This window comes from Bubalus kerabau, chromosome 3, assembly GCF_029407905.1.
Source record: "Bubalus kerabau isolate K-KA32 ecotype Philippines breed swamp buffalo chromosome 3, PCC_UOA_SB_1v2, whole genome shotgun sequence".
NCBI classification, from domain to species: Eukaryota; Metazoa; Chordata; class Mammalia; order Artiodactyla; family Bovidae; genus Bubalus; species Bubalus kerabau.
The window spans coordinates 67,311,571-67,331,263 of record NC_073626.1 but is presented as its reverse complement, the minus strand read 5'-3'; the positions used below and the strand labels follow the sequence as shown (position 1 = coordinate 67,331,263).

Here is a 19,693-nt window from a genome sequence, read left to right as displayed (position 1 = left end):
GAAGAACCTTACAATATGTCATAATTCCTGGTGTGGAGGAAACAATTGCTATGTCCTCTCTGTCTACTTCAAGCCTCAAGAATTTTTTTTTTTGGTTTAATATTCTTTTTTAATTTATTTTTTATTGAAGGATAATTGTTTTATAGAATTTTGTTGTTTTCTGTCAAACCTCAACATGAATCAGCCATAGGTATATATATATATATATATATATATCCCCTCCTTTTGAACCTCCCTCCCATCTTCTGCCCGATCCCAACCCTCTAGATTGCCTCAGAGCCTCTGTTTGAGTTTCCTGAGCCATACAGCAAATTCCCGTTGGCTATCTATTTTACATACGGTAATGTAAGTTTCCATGTTACTCTTTCCATACATCTCACCCTCTCCTCCCCTCTCCCCATGTCCATAAGTCTATTATCTATGTCTGTTTCTCCATTGCTGACCTGTAAATAAATTCTTCAGTACCATTTTTCTAGATTCCATATATATGCATTAGAATACGATATTTAGCTTTCTCTTTCTGACTCACTTCACTCTGTATGATAGGTTCTAAGTTCATCCACCTCATCAGAACTGACTTAAACACGTTCCTTTTTATGGCTGAGTAATATTCCACTGTGTATATGTACCACAACTTTATCCATTCATCTGTTAATGGACATCTAGGTTGCTTCCATGTTCTAGCTGTTATAAATAGTGCTGCAATGAACAATGGGATATATGTGTCTTTTTCAACCCTGGTTTCTGCAGATGCATGCCTAGGAGTGGTATGGCTGGATCATATGGTGGTTTTATTCCTAGTTTTTTAAGGAATTTCCATCTTAAAAAAACCATCTTCCATATGGCTGTATCAATTTACATTCCCACCAACAGTGCAAGAGTGTTCCCTTTTCTCCACATCCTCTCCAGCATTTATTGTTTGTAGACTTTTTGATGCTGGCCATTCTGACCAGTGTAAGGTGATATCTCATTGTAGTTTTGATTTGCATTTGTCTAATAATGAGCGATTTTGAGCATCTTTTCATGTGTTTGTTAGCCATCTGTATATCTTTTTTGGAGAAATGTCTGTTTAGGTCTTTTCCCCACTTTTTAATTGAGTGTTTGTTTTTCTGGCGTTGAGCTGTATGAGCTGTTTATATATTTTGGAAATTAATTCTTTTCCAGTTGTTTGATTTGCTATTATTTGCTCCCATTCTGAGGGTTGTCTTTTCACCTTGCGTATAGTTTCCTTTATTGTGCAAAAGCATTTAAGTTTAATCAGGTCCCACTTGTTTACTTTTGCTTTTATTTCCATTACTCTAGGAGGTGGGTCATAGAGGCTCTTGCTTTGATTTATGTCATCGAGTGTTCTGCCTATGTTTTCCTCTAAGAGTTTTACAGTTTCTGGTCTTACATTTAGGTCTTTAATCCATTTTGAGTTTATTTTTGTAAACAGTGTTAGGAAGTTTCTAATTTCATTCTTATACTGTCCAGTTTTTCCAGCTGTCTATTGTCACCCTGCTTATTTAACTTATATGCAGAGTACATCATGAGAAACGCTGGGCTGGATGAAGCACAAACTGGAATCAAGATTGCTGGGAGAAATATCAATAACCTCAGATATGCAGATGACACCACCCTTATGACAGAAAGTGAAGAGGAACTAACAAGCCTCTTGATGAAAGTGAAACAGGAGAGTGAAAAAGTTGGCTTAAAGCTCAACATTCAGAAAAGGAAGATCATGGCATCTGGTCCCATCACTTCATGGCAAATAGATGGGGAAACAGTGGAAACAGTGTCAGACTTTATTTTTTTGGGTTCTAAAATCACTGCAGATGGTGACTGCAGCCATGAAATTAAAAGACTCTTAATCCTTGGAAGGAAGGTTATGACCAACCTAGATAGCATATTCAAAAGCAGAGATATTACTTTTGCCTAATTTTGGTTTTTTTTTGTTGTTGTTGTTGTTCTTCTTCTTTTCTAGTTATTTTAGGTGTAAAGTTAGGTTGTCTATTTGATGTTTCTCTTGTTTCTTGAGGTAGGATTGTATTGCTATAAACTTCCCTCTTAGAACTGCTTTTGCTGCATCCCATAGGTTTTGAGTTGTCATTTTTTTCATTGTCATTTGTTTCTAGAAATTTTTTTTGATTTCCCTTTTAATTTCTTCAGTCACCTGTTGGCTATTTAGAAATGTGTTGTTTAATCTCCATGTGTGTGTGTTTCTTAGTTTTTTTTTCTTGTAATTGATATCTAGTCTCATAGCATTGATGGACTTCCCTGGTGGCTCAGAAGGTAAAGCATCTGTCTACAATGCGGGAGACCTGGGTTCCATCACTGGGTTAAGACGATCTGCTGGAGAAGGAAATGGCAATCCACTCCAGTACTATTGCCTGGAAAATCCCATGGACAGAGGAGGCTGGTAGGCTACACAGTCCATGGGGTCGCAAAGAATCGGACACGACTGAGCGACTTCACTTTCACTTTCACTCATAGCAGAGAAGTCAGAGAAGATGCTTGATATGATTTCAATTTTCTTAAATTTATTGAGGTTTGATTTGTAACCCAAGATGGGGTCTATCCTGGAGAATATTCCATGTACACTTAAGAAGAAAGTGTATTCTTCTGCATTTGAATGGAATGTCCTGAAGCTATGGATGAAATCCATCTCATCTAATGTATCATTTAACATTTGTGTTTCCTTTATGAATTTTCTATTTTGATGATCTGTCCATTGGTGTGAGTGGGGTGGTAAAGTCTCCTACTACTATTGTGTTACTGTCAATTTCTCCTTTTACGTCTGTTAGTGTTTGTCTTATGTATGGAGTTGCTCCTATGTTGGGTGCATAGATATTTACAATTGTTATGTCTTCCTCTTGGATTGATCCCTTGATCATTATGTAGTGTCCTTCCTTATCTCTTGTAATATTCTTTAAAAATATGGAACGCTTCATGAACTTGCACGTTATCCTTGCCCAGGGGCCATGCTAATCTTCTCTGTATTGTTCCAATTTTAGTATATATGCTGCCCATCCCAGCACAAGCCTGAGGAATTTTTAAGGCCACCTAATTTCCAGAGATAAAAAATCAATTGTCCAAGAGGGTGGGCCTGTTTACCCGGATCAGAATCACCATCTTCTGTGTTTTAGGGGGAGGATCTGCATCAACATGGCTGTGGTGATGCTAGTCAGGGGCCAGGGCTGCAGCCTCTGTGGAGCCCTGGGTTCTCAGCAGTCTAGGCCTCTCCTCTCTGGACACTTTGTGCACCCGTTGCCTCATTATATTCCCATTTTTGTTTGCGAGCCTGTCCATATCACTGGAAGAATCATTAAATGACTTCCAGCATACTCTTTTTGAATAGCAGAAATGATAAACCACTTTTTTAAAATGGTTTAAGTTTGGTTTTATCTGGACTAGACAAGGATGATTGCTCTCAAGTTTAGAATGCTACAAAAATCTTGTCTGCCTTCTATTGAATATTCTTTAAAAAAGCATAAGTTGCACAAATCCAGAAATGAACTTGGGGTTCTTCTATATGTATATGAACAAACTGTATTTCAGTTGTCAAGTGGCTCAGGATCTTTGCTATTCATTTATTTGTGGCAGATTAAACAGTCGCCGGAGTATATATTCTATGGTTAAATTAACCTGAACTAGGTTAATTATGGTAGCAATTGAACCTCCATCCGATACCTTGCAGATTGGACCTTGGTGTGACCATATTCCACTGTAAGCTACGGCTTACCAAACACAAACTTCTGACTGGGAGCAGTTTCAGAATCAATTTAAATTCAAATAAAAAGGCACTCCAGTGAGAGGCACATTAAGATGTTTAAATTATGGGGCATGTGGGATTCATCAAGCAAGGGAAGCTGTTGTAAATCAAGCTTATGGTGAATGGGTTAAACACACAAGGGGGTTTTAATGCATGAACAACACTTCCTAGTATCTTTTTCTAGTTTGAGCAACTTTAATGGAAATGTTAAGGAAATAGCAAGGAGTAAGTAAGGTTTATACCAACTACCAACCATCATATTTATAGTTTTTCACTATTACTGTCACACCAGCTTTAAAAATAAGGAATAATTAGCCCTAGGAACACATTTCAATACATGGAACTAGAATGAACTGGAGGGAGGGCTGGAGAGAAATGAGACCGGCAGTTTGAGGGACTTTTAAAAAGAATTGCCCTTTGTTCTTGCTTCTTTTGTAGATTCTGCCATTTTGTATTATATGTGGATTTTTCCCTGCTGGATTATCCTATTCCACTTCTTACCTTCATTTCCTAGCCCTGAGCCTTGCAACAAAATCTGTGTTTGTTGAATGGGTGTGCAGTGAACGAAGTGGCACCCTCGGTCTGGATATCTGAGCACTCATTCATGCAGGACTTTATTCCTAAAGAATGTGGCTTTGCAGGAACAACAACAAAAAAATATTATTGGATGGTCAAATGGATCCTATGAATAACTGTTTAAAGCCAGGAGACAGACACCTCCCTTTCATGGCTCTCCCCTTTCAATCCTCTTTTCTTTATGCTAGGTACTATGTATTCTCTGGCAGCTTCTAGGGCCTCTTTCAGCCCTAGCTACTTAATTAATACTAAGGATATATTAGTTAGTACTTAATTAATATTAGTTATTAGTACTAATTAATATATTAGTTAGTATTTAATTAATACTAAGGATATATTTCCTAAGCCCTTGCATTTTAAGCAGATTCCTAAAGAGAATAATGTTCAACACATAAACTGAACTTCTAATGGTAAAATTTTAAGCAAAGTTCTCCTTAAGCACAAATCTAACTTTTCTTAGTAGTTAATTTCTCTATGCTACCAAAACCATCTATTTAATTAAATCCAACAAATGATGAAATAATTCACACTAGGTGGGGAGCATTTGATTAGATCCACGAAGACAGGCAAACTATAGCCCAAAGGCTAAATCCAGCCTACCTCCTGTCTTTGTAAATAAAGTTTTATTGGAACAGAACTCACTCATGTATGTAATGTTAGTGTTTGCTTTTGAACCTCAGTAGCAGAGCTTGCAACAGAGACTACATGACCCACAAAGTCTTAAGTATTTACCATGAAACTCCTGGGTTAGCTTGTTCCCTTTTTAGCTGGCTCTTGGGTTATCTTCTATTTTTCCAGTATGTACTAGTCCAAGTCCTTGTGAGTTATCCTTATTTCCAAGTTTCAATAAAAGCTGCCTCTGTTTTGAGAACCCTCAGTGTGTAGCCTGGAATGCAGAGCCTGCACTTTTGAAACATAAACACTTTGTCTTGATATAATTTTAGTATTTCTGGAACTCCCCAGGAAACAAAAAACACCAAGAAGCTCCTCTGACAGAATTCAGCTCATATTGAGAACACGTATCTTTGCCAGAGGTCTCTCCTTGCTCACCTAAACCATGAACAATAACTTTTTTGGAGAGACAAACTTTTACCAATAATTAAGAGAAAACTGTTTGACCTGCTTTGTCCCTTGATGTGAAGTAACTTCTTACTTCATGCTTATAATGGATAATAGTAAAGTATAAAAGCCCAATTCCACTTTAGCATTGAAAGATTAAGTGAATTAGTTTAGAAGCTGACATCTCCATTGAGATAACCAGCACAAAGATAGAAGTTTTCTATAGGTTTACTGTCCTCTGTATTTAAAAGTGATTGAAAAAGCATTTTGGTTGGTTTCCAAAATTAATCATGTTTGAAATACCAGTGATACATTTGTAGAATTGAGTACTATGTTATTTTTACAAAATCTTATCTTTTAAAAAACTGAGTAAGTATTCATCTTGTCTCCTGATCATGTTACTTTCTAAGCACATCTGCCTGGCTGGAGGAGGAAAAAGAAAACCATTTCAATTCTCTTCAACTTGAGGATGAGTTGCAGGGGTGGGGGCAAGGTTTGAGTCTGGCATCTTAAAGATGGAGGAGAGAGCAGGGCAGGGGATAGGATCTCTTGGAAGCCACTTTTCTTCTCTGGTTAAGCACTCGGGAGAGCCCTGTTTGAGGACTGAGCACCTCACAGAGAGTATTCAGAAGTAAAAGGTGAAACAGTTCTGACACCTCCCATGCTCTAGGCACTGCCCAACAGGCTCCAGCCAGCTCAGCTCACCTGATCTTAGAACGTGGAGTGTGCACTAAACAGCCAGTCCGTTACAAAGAGAGAATTTGAATCCAGGTGCCCTAGCAAACCTCTTTTCAAGGTATGGTAAGGGGGCCATTTTGAATGACGCAATGTCTCTAAGGAGAAAGCAGTGTGGGCAGCTCTAGCTCCAGGCTGATGGCTCTGGGTGTTTACAGCATCAGGAAGCACGGTTCTTTTTGTTTCTAATTGAAGGGTAATTGCTTTACAGCATTGTGTCAGTCTCTGCCATGCGTGCGTGCTCAGCCACTTCAGTCGTGTCTGACTCTCTGTGATCCTATGGATCACAGTCTGCCAGGCTCCTCTGTCTGTGGGACTCTCCAGGCTAGAAGACTGGGGTGTGTTGCCATGCCCTCCTCCAGGGGATCTTCCTAACCCAGGGATCAAACCTGCATATCTCATGTCTCCTTCATTAGCAGGTGGGTTCTTTACCACTGGGCCACCTGGCAAGCCCCAGTTTCTCCCATACACCAACATAAATCAGCCATAGGTATACACGGTTCCCCTACCGCCATCCCACCCACCTAGGTTGTCACAGAGCACAGGATCTGAGCTCCCTCCATCACACAGCTAATTCCCACTGGCTATCACTTTTACATATGGTAATGAGTATGTTTCAGTGCTACTCTTTATTTTTTTTATTAGCAATTGCAATGGTGAAAAACATATAACTGGGGAATAAGAATAAGATGGTCTGAGGCCCAGCTCTGCTACTTACATAACTCTGAAGTTCTAAATTCTTGATTTCTTTCTCTGTAAAATGGAAATAACAATTCCTCTTTCACAGATTTGCAAGGATTACGTGAGGTAATATACATGCCAGTGTTGTGTAGAGTGCTTGAGCCACTACCAGGCATTATTACCCTAAAGAGGAAAATTATCAAAGGTAAAACTATACTGTTTTTGGTAATATTAGTACAGCTGGTAACCATATTTTAAAATCCTATCGGTTGGATTTCAATAACAGTATTAGAAATCTCTGCTTTACCTCATTTTCACCCAGGTTCCTGAAAGTTTGTATGATTAAAATATTAAAATTCTGTCTAAATAAATACCACTCTTGAAATACTTTTCAGTAATTTTACTTGTTGAAAGATAATAGCAAATAATGTCTTGCATAAGACAGTAAGTAGTGCTATTTACTCGCAGTGATTATAATTTTTGTATTTGCTTTCTTAATCTATAGCAGATGTGGAATGACATGGCTTTGTCCCACCCCACCCCCAAATGCTCAGCGCAACATATGGCACTGAATCAGATTACACTCTGGTTGAGACACAGTGAAACACTCACATATCCGTGAAGAGAATCCAAGTTTGCTGTTATCTTAATTTTTGTTAGTTTATTCAGCCTGCATCTAAAACATCATTTTGATATTGTTATTTGGCTAGGAAAACCAAAATCCTAAAGGTGAACAAGATTTTCCAAAGAAATATAATATTAAATTTGTAAATCTCAAGGTTACTGACAAGGAAACGTGTGTATTAAAATTTTAGTGGCTTTGAAAGTTAATACCTGTCAGAAAAGCCCATGGAGGGGCATTAATTAAATGTATTTCTGATACGGCAATTAGAGAGTAGAAATGATTTTGCAATCTGATTAGAAATGTGACCATTAAGATAAAAAATCATGACACCTTCAAAGAGGCCTATCCATAATTTATTAATGGAGACATTGCAACTACCAAACTGCGAAAGCAAATGTGTTTTATTCTTGGACCTTATACCATTAAAAACCGTAACTGGCAGAGCCCCACACTGATGAGCCAAATGGAAAGTGGAAAAAAAAACACTGCCGAATCTTAAATTCTGGTCCTCTTTTGCTTATAAATATCATACTTGTATATGTATTGAGCATAAATTGTATCAAATCTCTACACAAATATTATTTCCTTCTCCCCAGAAAAAGAAAACTGGAGGAGCTGGAAACATCTGTGGCTTTCACTGAACATCAAAAGATTTTGCTACTTAAATTCCTCTTCCTAAGGTTTGGAAGAGCTGATGACATTCTGCGGATCTGAGAAACCAGTTCCTTTGAATCTCCTGCAGTGATTGCTTGCCCTTCTCCCCATCGGTAACATGAAAAAGGCAGGAGACAAACAGCAGAATGCAGAAGTGTTGTTTTCCAGTCCTCAGTCCCTGAAGCTCAAGTTGAAGTCAGAATGAACACTGAGGTGCAGTACTTCCTCGGCAGGACTTCACTACCACCCCATGACACCCAAACTCCCCTTTCTGGGCTACAACATCAGCATCTGGAAACAGATGACCTGTCTTAGCCACCTGAGAATAAAGCCCAACAGGCAGGTGGTGACAATACCTCAAAGCGACCATAGGGCAGCTCAAAGACTAGGTGGCCCTGCTGTAGCGAAGGTGAGAACTCCTTCTGGGATCAGGGAGAGTGTTGGGGCCTGGGAGTTAGTCAGAAGGCAGGGCGCGTTCTCTTCCTTTCCAAAGAGAGAATGTGGATGCATTATCTACTATTTTAGGAAACTTGTTCAGGAATGAATTGCATTCTTGCAGGTTTGTTTTTATGGAAGGAAACAAAACCATTTGCTTCATAAGTGTTTCCAGCACCCCACAACTTAGAAATTTGGTTCTACTAATATCAACTATATAAATTTAAGAGAATGAGACTTTCAGATTTTGGGCACAGGCTTTAAAGAACCCTACTGGAGGAAGAAGTAAGAGCATCATTTGTTCCCCATGGTCCCTAGGGGATCCCACTGCACCTTGGGTAATGAAAGTGAGCATTTGTTTCAAAAGTCAGAATCACCTCTCTCCTGACAACCATAATTCCTTTTATTAAGCATATTTTACTGAGCATTAAACAGCACAAATCCAAATGATAAAGTGCAGGCCAGTGCACAGGCCTGTCGTTCAGTTCAGCTTGAGTGTGAGTGTATGGGGACACACACACATGAATACACACACCCAGAATCTTGTACATTTTACCATCTTTTGACTATAGCATTTTATAGAGCTACATATCTTAAAAATAACAGCCTGGTGCACATGCATATATGCTTTCTTTTCCTGGTCAAATGCAGCAAGGGAGATTTATTTTAAAAGAAGAAAAAAAAAGACACCAATGCGTTCATCTAAAAGGAAGCAAATTAAACAGAGCTATGCTGATAACACCTGATGTCTGGTCACAATCCACTGCTCTAATGCTGATCAATATATTCACAAACAAATCAAATGTATTGTCAAAAGAAAAATGCTGCTCTTAACACTCCAACAGGTACTAGCTTCAGTTGTGCTTCTCAGTCAGGCAAAATGCTGTATCCCCAGCTCCTAATGCTATTTATTTTGCTTCCTGCCAATCTTGCAAATAATTCATCTCATGTGTCATTTCCTCATAAATGCTTCCTGGTGCTTGATTGCTCTGCCTGTTGGCATTTGATTTCAAACTGTTATTTTACCTTTATAAACATTTAGAACTTTCTAAGCGTGAGGAGAATGCCAAAAGGCATGCAAGAATGAGGCTGTAATTAGATCAGCAAAGTATGCTTTACAGCCTATCTAGCTTTCTCTGTATACCAGAAATCTCTCTTTGCATCCAATATTGCATTCCCAATCTGGGTGCAGAACAGCAAATTAACATTTACTCCAGCAAAGAGGCCCTGGTATCAACATGTTTAATTTATTATTATTGCAAAGAACAGTTTTCCCATGATTAGTGAAATAGAATACATATAATATATTTAAGGATCTGTACTCAGACCACAAAAAAGGGAATGGGGGAAGGAGAAAAGCAGAAAACAAAAGAAAAAATAGAAGTAATATCAGTTACCACCTGATTTTTGTGGCTAAAAAATAGACTATGACGTGCAATAGTGCAATTTTCCTTTGCTAGTCCAGCAATGCAAGTCTTAATAGGAAGTCCACTGAGGATTTTCTGCATTTCAGGATTTAGTTGCGTGCTTGCCGGGAGTTAGAATTCCTGCCAGGCTTCTGACTCTGAGTGGAATCACTATGGCTAGAATCACTTGTATTCAGTCCAAGATGACGGAGCTTCATATCCCACCGCTGTGAAATTTAAAACAGAGAACAGTCACAAGCACATATTACCAGGGCCATCATTTCTATTATTCTAACAACTAGGACTGCAAAATCAGATCTCAAAAGCATTTTACTACTTTTCCAAAAGTATAATCTATGTCCCAGGGGTAGCAATGAGGTGGAAGCTATGTAAATGTCATACTTTAATTTGAAAAACTGGCCACCTATAACATATCAGTAATGGTTTCATATCAAATTTTAAACTTAAAATCTCCATGTCAGTAAATGGTGACAGAAATAAACACTGATATCTGTGGGTATTTCCTGAGGTAACGTACACAAGTCTGGTACTTCATGGGTGATCAACAAATATGAGATTTCCATAGAGAATTTGAAGAAAGTGCTATTTTTTATTTTCTTCTCTTGTGACACATAAGAGCACAGCCTTTTAAACCTAAGTGATTTGAGCAGTGAAAAAACTGAAAGTGGGAAGAGAGGACGGGGTACTTTAAAAATATCTTTCCAAGTTACATCTACCAAGTACAACAAAACAGAACACATTTCTGTCCTCATTCTAAGTTTTATAAAGGACCACATCACAAATGGTTTTAATAACTACAATCAAGTTTAGTAATATTTCATATTGACAACTTCAATAATGTTCACATGTAATATAATAAATTAAAAGGAAGTTATATTATGGATATTATAGGTAGTAAATAAGAATAAGAGTTATATATGAAATTCCTAGTACATAACAAATTCTCAATTTTCAATTACTTTCAGTAATTCTTCATTTTAGCACATTTTTACTCCACAATCTTATCGGGTTTCCATATTTAAAAAAAAAAAGTCTGATTTTCAACTCCCCAAGGCAAGTGAAACATCTTGATTGGAACAACATAACAGAGACTTAGGTTAATTTTTTTTTTTTTGCATGGCAAGACCATAAAAAAAAATTTTTATTGCTCTTGATCTATCCCAGAGAGCAAAAAAAAAAAAAAAATCAGCTGAGAAGGACAATTCTTATTTGGAAAAAAAAAACAATATCCTTCATAAAATTCTTCTTTACATCCTCAAAATTGACTGGAAAACCACAGTAAGAATTAAAAATTACTCCAGTTATTTCTTCCCATCAGCAACCAGATGAAACTATAAGTGATTTCACAATAATAACTGAGAGCTCCCTGTAGAAAGCCATGAAAAAAAAATGCTTGCCCAACTAAGGAACAGGACCAACAAGCCATGATGTCCTGTATCTTTACATGATGATAATTGTTTTGGTACCAAAAGAGAAGCAGCAAGCCATGTTACATGCTTTGCAGCAATGATGCTGAAAGCTTTTCCAACTGGTACAGGAATTTAGGACAAATTCCTACCTGCATTAGCAAGCAGAAAACCGAATTAAAAGGACAGTAAGAGATTCCCACATACTAAAGAAGAGCCACTTTTTAACAGACACCAAACAAATTGAAAAGAGACACAAATAGAGAATTCTCGTAAGTAAACTTGAAATACATCACACTTTTGACATAATACTCAGGGGAATAAAAGAGCGTATTAGAGGGTTTTTTCTCCCTGCAAAATAATGCCCTCTGTATTTTTGTAGGTCACTTAAACTGAAATGTGTCTGCTATGTCAAGTGCCAGATGTATAAGATAAACTGCCCAGGGGTGTTTAACTTACCCCATAAATGTTTCCCAAGCCTTCAAACTCACAGAAGGAAGAGGATGTATTATGTCTAGTACAATTCCTACTCTCCCCTCCCCATCCTGCCAATGCATGTGTGCGTGCACATGTGCACACACACACACCCGTGCACACACACCCTTTTTGATTCTTTATCCCTCTGAATACTTCCCCCACATTCCTTTTGTTGAAACAGATTTACTTAGTAAAAGGAAACGATACCTTCTATAATAAGGTGGTTTACTGTATTTTTTTTTAAATGCATCACTTGCAGAATCTAAGAGTCATTGGTTTTAAAATAAAGCTACATTACTGCTCTAAGAACCTAATTTGGTCAGATCTCTTATATACAGATGACCGTGGCTGCACTTTGTACATAGGAACTGGTGTCTATACATTGGGACAATACCCACAGTTTTCTACTCATGCTTTATTCTTTCCATCTTCTCTGACTCACAGAACTGCAATTGTTCAAGGAATCAACATATCCAGCTAAAAAATAAAACAAAACCCTATATTTTCCAGCTTCTCTTGCAGCTAGGGATGGACCCAGTCCTAAGTAATATGTGGTTGGGTAGGACGCTTGGAATCTCTTTTTACCTCCTTTTCTTTTTCCCTGAAATGTAGGTATGATGTAGAGGTGGGGCAGCCATGCTATGACCTCCAGCTAAACTTGATTGTGGAAGCAATATCTTTAAAAATGACAATATCTTCTAGCTTATTTAAAAATAAGCTAGAAGGAGCCTGGAGCTCTACTGAGAATATGAAGCCACAAGAACAAGGCTGGACTAACTACAGCTAGATTTCCCACTGTGAGAAGTCAGGTATCTGAAGCTAGATCTCTGATACACATACAGAGAATGTGCTCCTTAAATGAAACAGACATTACAAAGTTGGGTTTTTAAATAAAAAAAAAATATATATATATATTTAATATTCCAAAACCTGACTTTGTAATGTCTGTAATACACACACACACACACACACACACACACACACACATCAGGGTTTAATATTTTTCATGTAGTTGAAGGTAGTTATTTTGTTTAAATGACAAACGGCTGGCTTTCTACTTTAATTTTCTGCATATCACTTTTAATATAAAATTCAGGCTGGAACTTCCCTGGTGATCCACTGGATAAGAATCTACCTTCCAATGCAGGTTTGAGCCCTACTCAAGCAACTAAGATCCCCATTGGGCGACTAAGACCCAATGCAGCCAAATAAATAAATAAATTACAATTAAATAAATAAATAATAAAATAAAATTTAGGCTTACCTTAACTTTTTTACCAAGTCGATCCTTCCATTTCTCAGCAATAGAACCTTCCACCAACAGTAATCTGTATTTTAAAGAAGCAGCCATTTTTGAAAAATTAAAACATATTACTGAAAAATACAAGGAATCATTGTCAAGAAACACATACTGTTTATACTAGAAAGGGACAGCCATGTTTTAGAACAGTAATTCTCAACTACTTGGGAGTCATGGGCCCGTTTAAGAACAAACAAAATTATGATCCCTCTCCCCAGAAAAATGCACACCTAGAAATTTCCCACATATACTTTCCTATCTAATACATGAATTGAAGGCTCCAACTAAAACTGATCTTTAATTCCCCAGAAGGTAGACAGATCCCAAAGAGCAACCCCCAGAGTCAGATCTCTAAAGAAATGCAATAAGAATAGGATGTGCATAGAAATTATTCTGAATTCTTAAGGAGGGAATTACCTGGAGCGCTCTTCATCTTCATAGCCCATGATGAGATACTCCTCATTAACGTTAAGTGGAGGACACAGGCAGCCAGAGCTGGTATAAAGGTTCACAGTCTCCCTTGGAATGTTTACCAGAGAAGCCTTTAAAATCTCCTTCACCTCCACGACTGCAGTCACATCATGACACTTGGTCTTTATTTCTTTAACTTTAGCCCGAATGACTGGATAAAAGACAATAAAGCCGATATGGCAATATGATACACAATAGGTGCCCCAGTCAAAAAAGACAAGTAGACTTCTTTCTAGTCAATTCATATCCACTTGATGTTCAATGAATGGAGAGAAAAAATAAAGCAGATATAGCCTCCTTAGACAGTAGTGAGTAACACACTCTACAGAACACCTGCCCCCATAATATTCACCCCTGACCCCTGCAAATTTGCATGAACGTTTATATTTGTGTGTGTATATGCATACATGTGTGCGTGTATTTCATGATGAGAACTGTTTAGATATGTACAGTTTCAACTGTGCCAAGAGGAATTTAAACCATGTCAGTTTCACTATATGTAAAGACCTACCACCTAAATATGCTTTGTTTCACTGTCAGCATTTTTTCCATCAGGTCTATTAATAGATTTTCTAACCAGTTAGGGTTTTCTTTAATGTCGTAAAGCTGTCCTATTCTATGATGTTCTCAGGCTAGTTCTGCAATCTTTCCACCCTCTTCATCTTAGCTCACTGTTCAGACATCAGCTCCTTTCTTCAGTACAGACTATCTTTCATACTCTGGTTTAGGTATACTGCATTTTCTGCTTGAATAAAAACTGTCCCACTCATGTGCTATGAAATGCGGTCTAACACGTCAATTGCATTAATCTACTGTCTCAGTGGGTATTCTGGCAGCCAGTTTATCTCATAAGGTTGGGCTTGACTTCTCAAAATAAAGACAAAACTGCTTTAAAAAGAATAAATTCAGTTGCAAATTCAAAACATTTGACTCAGAATATAGAAAGCACTGTTCTGCTTCTTTTCTGTATTTCTCTCCTTTGGAAGAGCCAAATTCTTTAGATTCCTACTTCGGGTAAATGAGCTTTTTACTTTTTTTCCTAAGGGGATTTTGAAAAGGCCTAGGAAGAAGCAAAAAATGTCAATTAGTAAGAAGCCAACAGCTTTTGCCCAGGCAGCCTCATTGCTCTAGTTCAATATCCATGGACTTTATACAGAAGCAAACACAACATATCCAAATGAATGTACTTTTTAAAAGCCTCTTAGGCACATATCTGCCAACCACTTTCATCTGAGTTCCTTCCCACATATTTTAGGGGTTTTGGACTACAAAGGAAAAAGTAATCCATGAAAATATAAAGCCAGCTAATAAACCATTGCCCTCCATCAATGCCTCAATTCCATACAGAAATTTATTCAATAACATTCCACCAGTACAACACACATACAATAAGAATTAAGCTACTAATTCTAAAAACTTTAGAACAAAACCTCAATTTTGCTTCACAGGTATTTCAATCTTCAGAGAATTAGTTGTCTCAAGTATGAGGGCTTATAGCAAGCAAAATGTAACTGCCAGCCTCTCTGCTTGGTGTGATTTCTGAGTGAAGGGGTCTTTTTTTATGAGTGTTCTATTCTTATTTTTACAAAAGATAAGGTTGCCCTTTTTGAAATGTCATTTGGGAGAACCAGATGATAGATTCACAGCCCCGGCTAGCACACATTTTTGTGTGTCCTGGCTTATGTGACTGTGCTTCATAGCATTCATCAGCTATTAGAGATTAGTGAGCTGTGCAAACGTTCTCAAACTAATGATTTATTTACCCAGTGCGTCTACTATTTTCATTAGAAATTTTTAGCACATGTACCCACTCCAAAGTAAATACCTCTCTACAAGGCTTACTTTATTATTCAAGTAATTTTGTCAAAGCTCAAGAGCTTTTACCTGAATTAATCTGAATGAAGCAGAGGTTTCATCTGAATTATCAATTTGCTCCCACCTCCAGTTTGTTTTCTCAATAGACACACGTAGATATTTAAGAAAGATAAAAATCAACATATTTTAAAATTTAAAATATATTTTCAGGAGTTTTCCTTCTCTTTTATAATTTCAGTGTCTGTCTTTGTCAAAGAAGCTCTGAGTAAGACTTAGAGAAGTGAAAATTCGTAAACTATGGGAAATCTAGTTATTGTTTAACTATGAGAAAGAAATTATCTTTTTTCCACTACCTGTGATCTGTATCCTATTTCTGTTATAATACTCACTGGGCTACCTTGTTGGAAGATTTTCTCTTCCTATGACTTGTAACCATTAGTAACCATTTTATCTTTTAACAAAAATAGTAACACTAACCATTGCAGCACTAAGACTGGATAAAGTAAAAATTAATAATAAGTAAAACAAATACAAACTAAGTAGAATTTCCCAATATAAAATTTTTTATGTTTTTGTCTTTAACACAACTCTTCATTAACTTAAAAGTTCATATAGCATTTTTCAATCTTACAAAGTTAATCTCCTAAAAATTAAAAGTTTCCTTTCCTTGTGATATTTCACATCAATTTATAGAGGATAGTGTCCTCAGATCAGCAGCCAGGCATCTGATTTCTTACATTTCCACCTTAGAAAGTGTGTCTACCATTGGCTAAGAGAAACTATAGATTCCTCTAAAGATAATTAGTAAACAAAAAATAAAAATTGAATCCATTGAAGAAAAATTTGAGGAACTAGGTATATTTATTTTAAAGAGATTTAACTACACTGAATTTTTTACTTGATATCTTTCAATATACAGTATTTTCAAAGATATCAAAGGTTACTCTTACAGAGATTTATCCATTTCTCTCCTTCCAATTCCCAAATAATAGAAAAGGAGGAATAATTCTGTTGTGTGTGTGCTATATTCTCTGAAGTAAACTGAATAATAAAGCCTTCATTTTAGTAATGAAGGCACTTTATAAATCCATTTAATTGCCGTGTTTATTCACTTACTCAACACTGACAGTCTTTGGCAGAGATAGTAACATGAACTTTATTAATCTCATAAATGCCAGAGTGGAAGAATCATAATAAAATGCCAACAGAATACAGCAAATACTGATTTGTTGCTTATTTTATCAACTAGAAAACTCTATTAATTGACCCTTCTAAGTATAACCGTGATTGATATTTGTGACTCTGAAGCATTTGAATATCCAAGAGTACATTCTGAATAATTAAAGGAAGGATAACTTAGGTTCAATAATCACTGATAAAATAGGGATAATATAACATTTCATGGTGCAGTTGAGAAAATCACCTAAGACAGTGTATGGAAACCACCTAACACATTACCTGGCACAGAGACAGAAGCTTTTCCTCCTCCAGTTAAATTTGTCAGCTACATTTAGATTGGTAGCTCTTCAGTTAATACTTTGCTTATCAGAACAGCACATGTCTAGGTCAGGCTAGATAACAAAACATTTCCTTGAATACTTTTTCAAAGAACACAACATTTCATTGAATACTAACAAACTCCGTGTTACTTTCCAACTCTGTCAATGTTTTCCATGAGACAGAATGTTTGGAAAAATCCAGTTTGACTCTTTTAACCACTCCTTATGCATTGAAGTGCTCGGTTTACAGCCCCTGACTGTTGACCCCAATGAATCACAACCGATGACCATGCAGCTCCATATCCTTGCCGGCCTATCAGAGAGGGGAGAGCCCCTCTCAACTGCTGTGTGAGTCACTGCATGGTTCTAAGATGCCAGCCGTGCTGCCTGAAATGCATCCCCCAAATCAAGCATTTGTCAAGAATAGTGCCCACGAGACATTTCAATTGTTTAGAACAGAGAGATTATGCTCTTAAAAGCTGTCCTTGTGTGTTTTTAAGCCTTATCCGTAAGTTGTTCTATCAATCTACACATGCACACGAACCCCTTTCTGAACCTAGCAGTTCGTAAATCGATCACCGAGTTATCCTTACCGTAGTTGTAATTGTTTCGGAAATAGGTCTTCTGTGTAGCTCTGACTGGTTTACATTTGCAGCGTTCTAGAAAACATAACATTTTATCTATTATGAGCAAAAGTTCAACATTAGCTCTCTTTTGTTTATGCAGTTTTTGGTAAGATCAGACCCAAATCTAGTAGCAAAGGAAGCTCATATTCTCTGTGCCTGGTCCTTTTCTCCTACAACTACATTCACATTTGTTCTGTCTACAGAGCTGCCTATTCAATGTCAAAGGTCCCAATCCTGAGGAAACCCTGTACCCCACCATGCATGAAGAGAGCATGCCCCCAGAACCCTGAAAGAGACACGCTCAGTGCTTCAGGCAGCTGAATGAGTGCCACCCGAGAGGCAAGTCATGCTTAAGCTCAGTAACTAGTTACCCCTGCTCAAGGCCACCTGCCCTCACAGACATTTGACAGACTATGCAACGCACCTCCAAATATTAGCTTTTGGATCTAAAATCAACACAATAAGATAAGCACATATTATTATAACCCAGTGGACTTTTTGAAGTTCTTAAGAGGCATGACCTCCTTCTTTTTTGGATCTAATTTTTTAAAATTTTAATTGAAGTATACATGATCTACATTATAATAATACTTTCAGGTGTACAACAGAGTGATTCTCATGAGCACTTTCTATAGGCAGAATAACTGGTATTAAACTCAATGGTAGTTTTATGTTTACAGGAGGAAGTTACTATATACATATTTTGAAATAAGATGCTCTGTGTTTTTTAAATATCTAGTGAGTAGTGACCAGAACATTTTCTATCTAATATAATACAAGCATATGTAATAAAAGTTTTAATTATCTCAAAGTGTTTCATATATAGGATAAATCATTTAACATCTTAGAGAGTAGATTACTATATTGTTTATGATAGATTACTTGGCTAAGAAATACACCTCATGTGTACATCATAACCATAATAAAATCTTAGTCATTAGAGTGAACATAAAAATTGAGAATAATACACAATTACCTGAGAAAGCATTTGTTTAGGTAAAGATTTCTGGGCACGTGAATCACAGAAAAGAAGCCAACAAAAATTTTTTTGTTTAAAAGTGTTTCATGTTAGCATGGAGACCAGCAAACAGCAAAAGTTTTTGTTGACACTTTGACATTATGTTTTCTAAGTGTGTGTGTGTCTGTGTGTGTGTTAGTGACTCAGTCACATCCAACTTTTTGTGACCCTAGGACTGTAGCCCCACCAGGCTCCTCTGTCCATGGGATTCTTCAGGCAAGAATACTGGAGTGGGTGGCCATTCCCTTCTCCAGGGGATCTTCCTGATTCAGGGATCGGACCCAGGTCTCCTACACTGCAGGCAGATTCTTTACCATCTGAACCACCAGGGAAGCCCTTCCTTATCATAATAAATGTTATTTCCAGCTAAACTCGCGGATAATGTGTTTGAAGTAGCAGTCCTTCGGAGAACAGCACCTCACTACCCTCTTTTCAGCTCTGCTGCTATTGCTGCTAAGTCGCTTCAGTCGTGTCCGACTCTATGCGACCCCATAGATGGCAGCCCACCAGGCTCCCCCGTCCCTGGGATTCTCCAGGCAAGAACACTGGAGTGGGTTGCCATTTCCTTCTCCAATGCATGAAAGTGAAAAGTGAAAGTGAAGTCGCTCAGTCATGTCCGACTCTTCTCAACCCCATGGACTGCAGCCTACCAGGCTCCTCCGTCCATGGGATTTTCCAGGCAAGAGTACTGGAGTGGGGTGCCATCGCCTTCTCCACTTTTCAGCTCTAGAGATAAGCATGTCTCCTGGGGACAAGCACGGGTCTCCAAAGCAGGAGCAGCAGCTCCGCTGTTCTCACCCAGGAGAGAGCCGAGGGTGTCCTCAGAGCTACACACAGCAGCGCTCTGATTCTGCAGATAATTTTTAACACCGTTTATGTGGAATAACGATCTCAATAGACAACAGGTCATATCAGTGCTGGTTGCTATTTGAAGAAGATTCCTCAAAAAATGATGTTTTTATTAGCAAAGCGTTTGTATTCCCATTTAAAACAAACTGAAAAGTTATCTAGTTCTACCGTACAGCTGCTTTCTTTTGTACCAAAATGTTACACATTTTTAAAAGAGAGATTCTTGAGATGAGACTATTTCCGAAGAAATAAATGCTGTAGTCTTTGACTTACAAATTATCCTCACCTA

The 19,693-nt window shown here is 37.6% G+C and overlaps 1 protein-coding gene and 1 non-coding gene across 2 annotated transcripts in view; both read right to left on the bottom strand.

The window, feature by feature from the left end:
- Positions 1–2,910: 2,910 nt before the first annotated feature.
- Positions 2,911–3,017, bottom strand: LOC129648001 (U6 spliceosomal RNA). Its single transcript, XR_008712607.1, has one exon. It is a non-coding gene; the product is annotated as a U6 spliceosomal RNA (small nuclear RNA).
- A 5,881-nt stretch (positions 3,018–8,898) lies between these two features.
- Positions 8,899–19,693, bottom strand: part of FRZB (frizzled related protein) — a 34,209-nt gene continuing 23,414 nt past the window's right edge. The window contains exons 3-6 of the mRNA XM_055572007.1: positions 17,505–17,570; positions 13,544–13,748; positions 13,091–13,154; positions 8,899–10,149 (exon numbers count right to left, since the gene is read on the bottom strand). Coding sequence (XP_055427982.1) covers positions 10,033–10,149; positions 13,091–13,154; positions 13,544–13,748; positions 17,505–17,570 — 452 coding nt within the window. The 3' untranslated portion in view covers positions 8,899–10,032. The remainder of the gene's footprint in view (positions 10,150–13,090; positions 13,155–13,543; positions 13,749–17,504; positions 17,571–19,693) is intronic.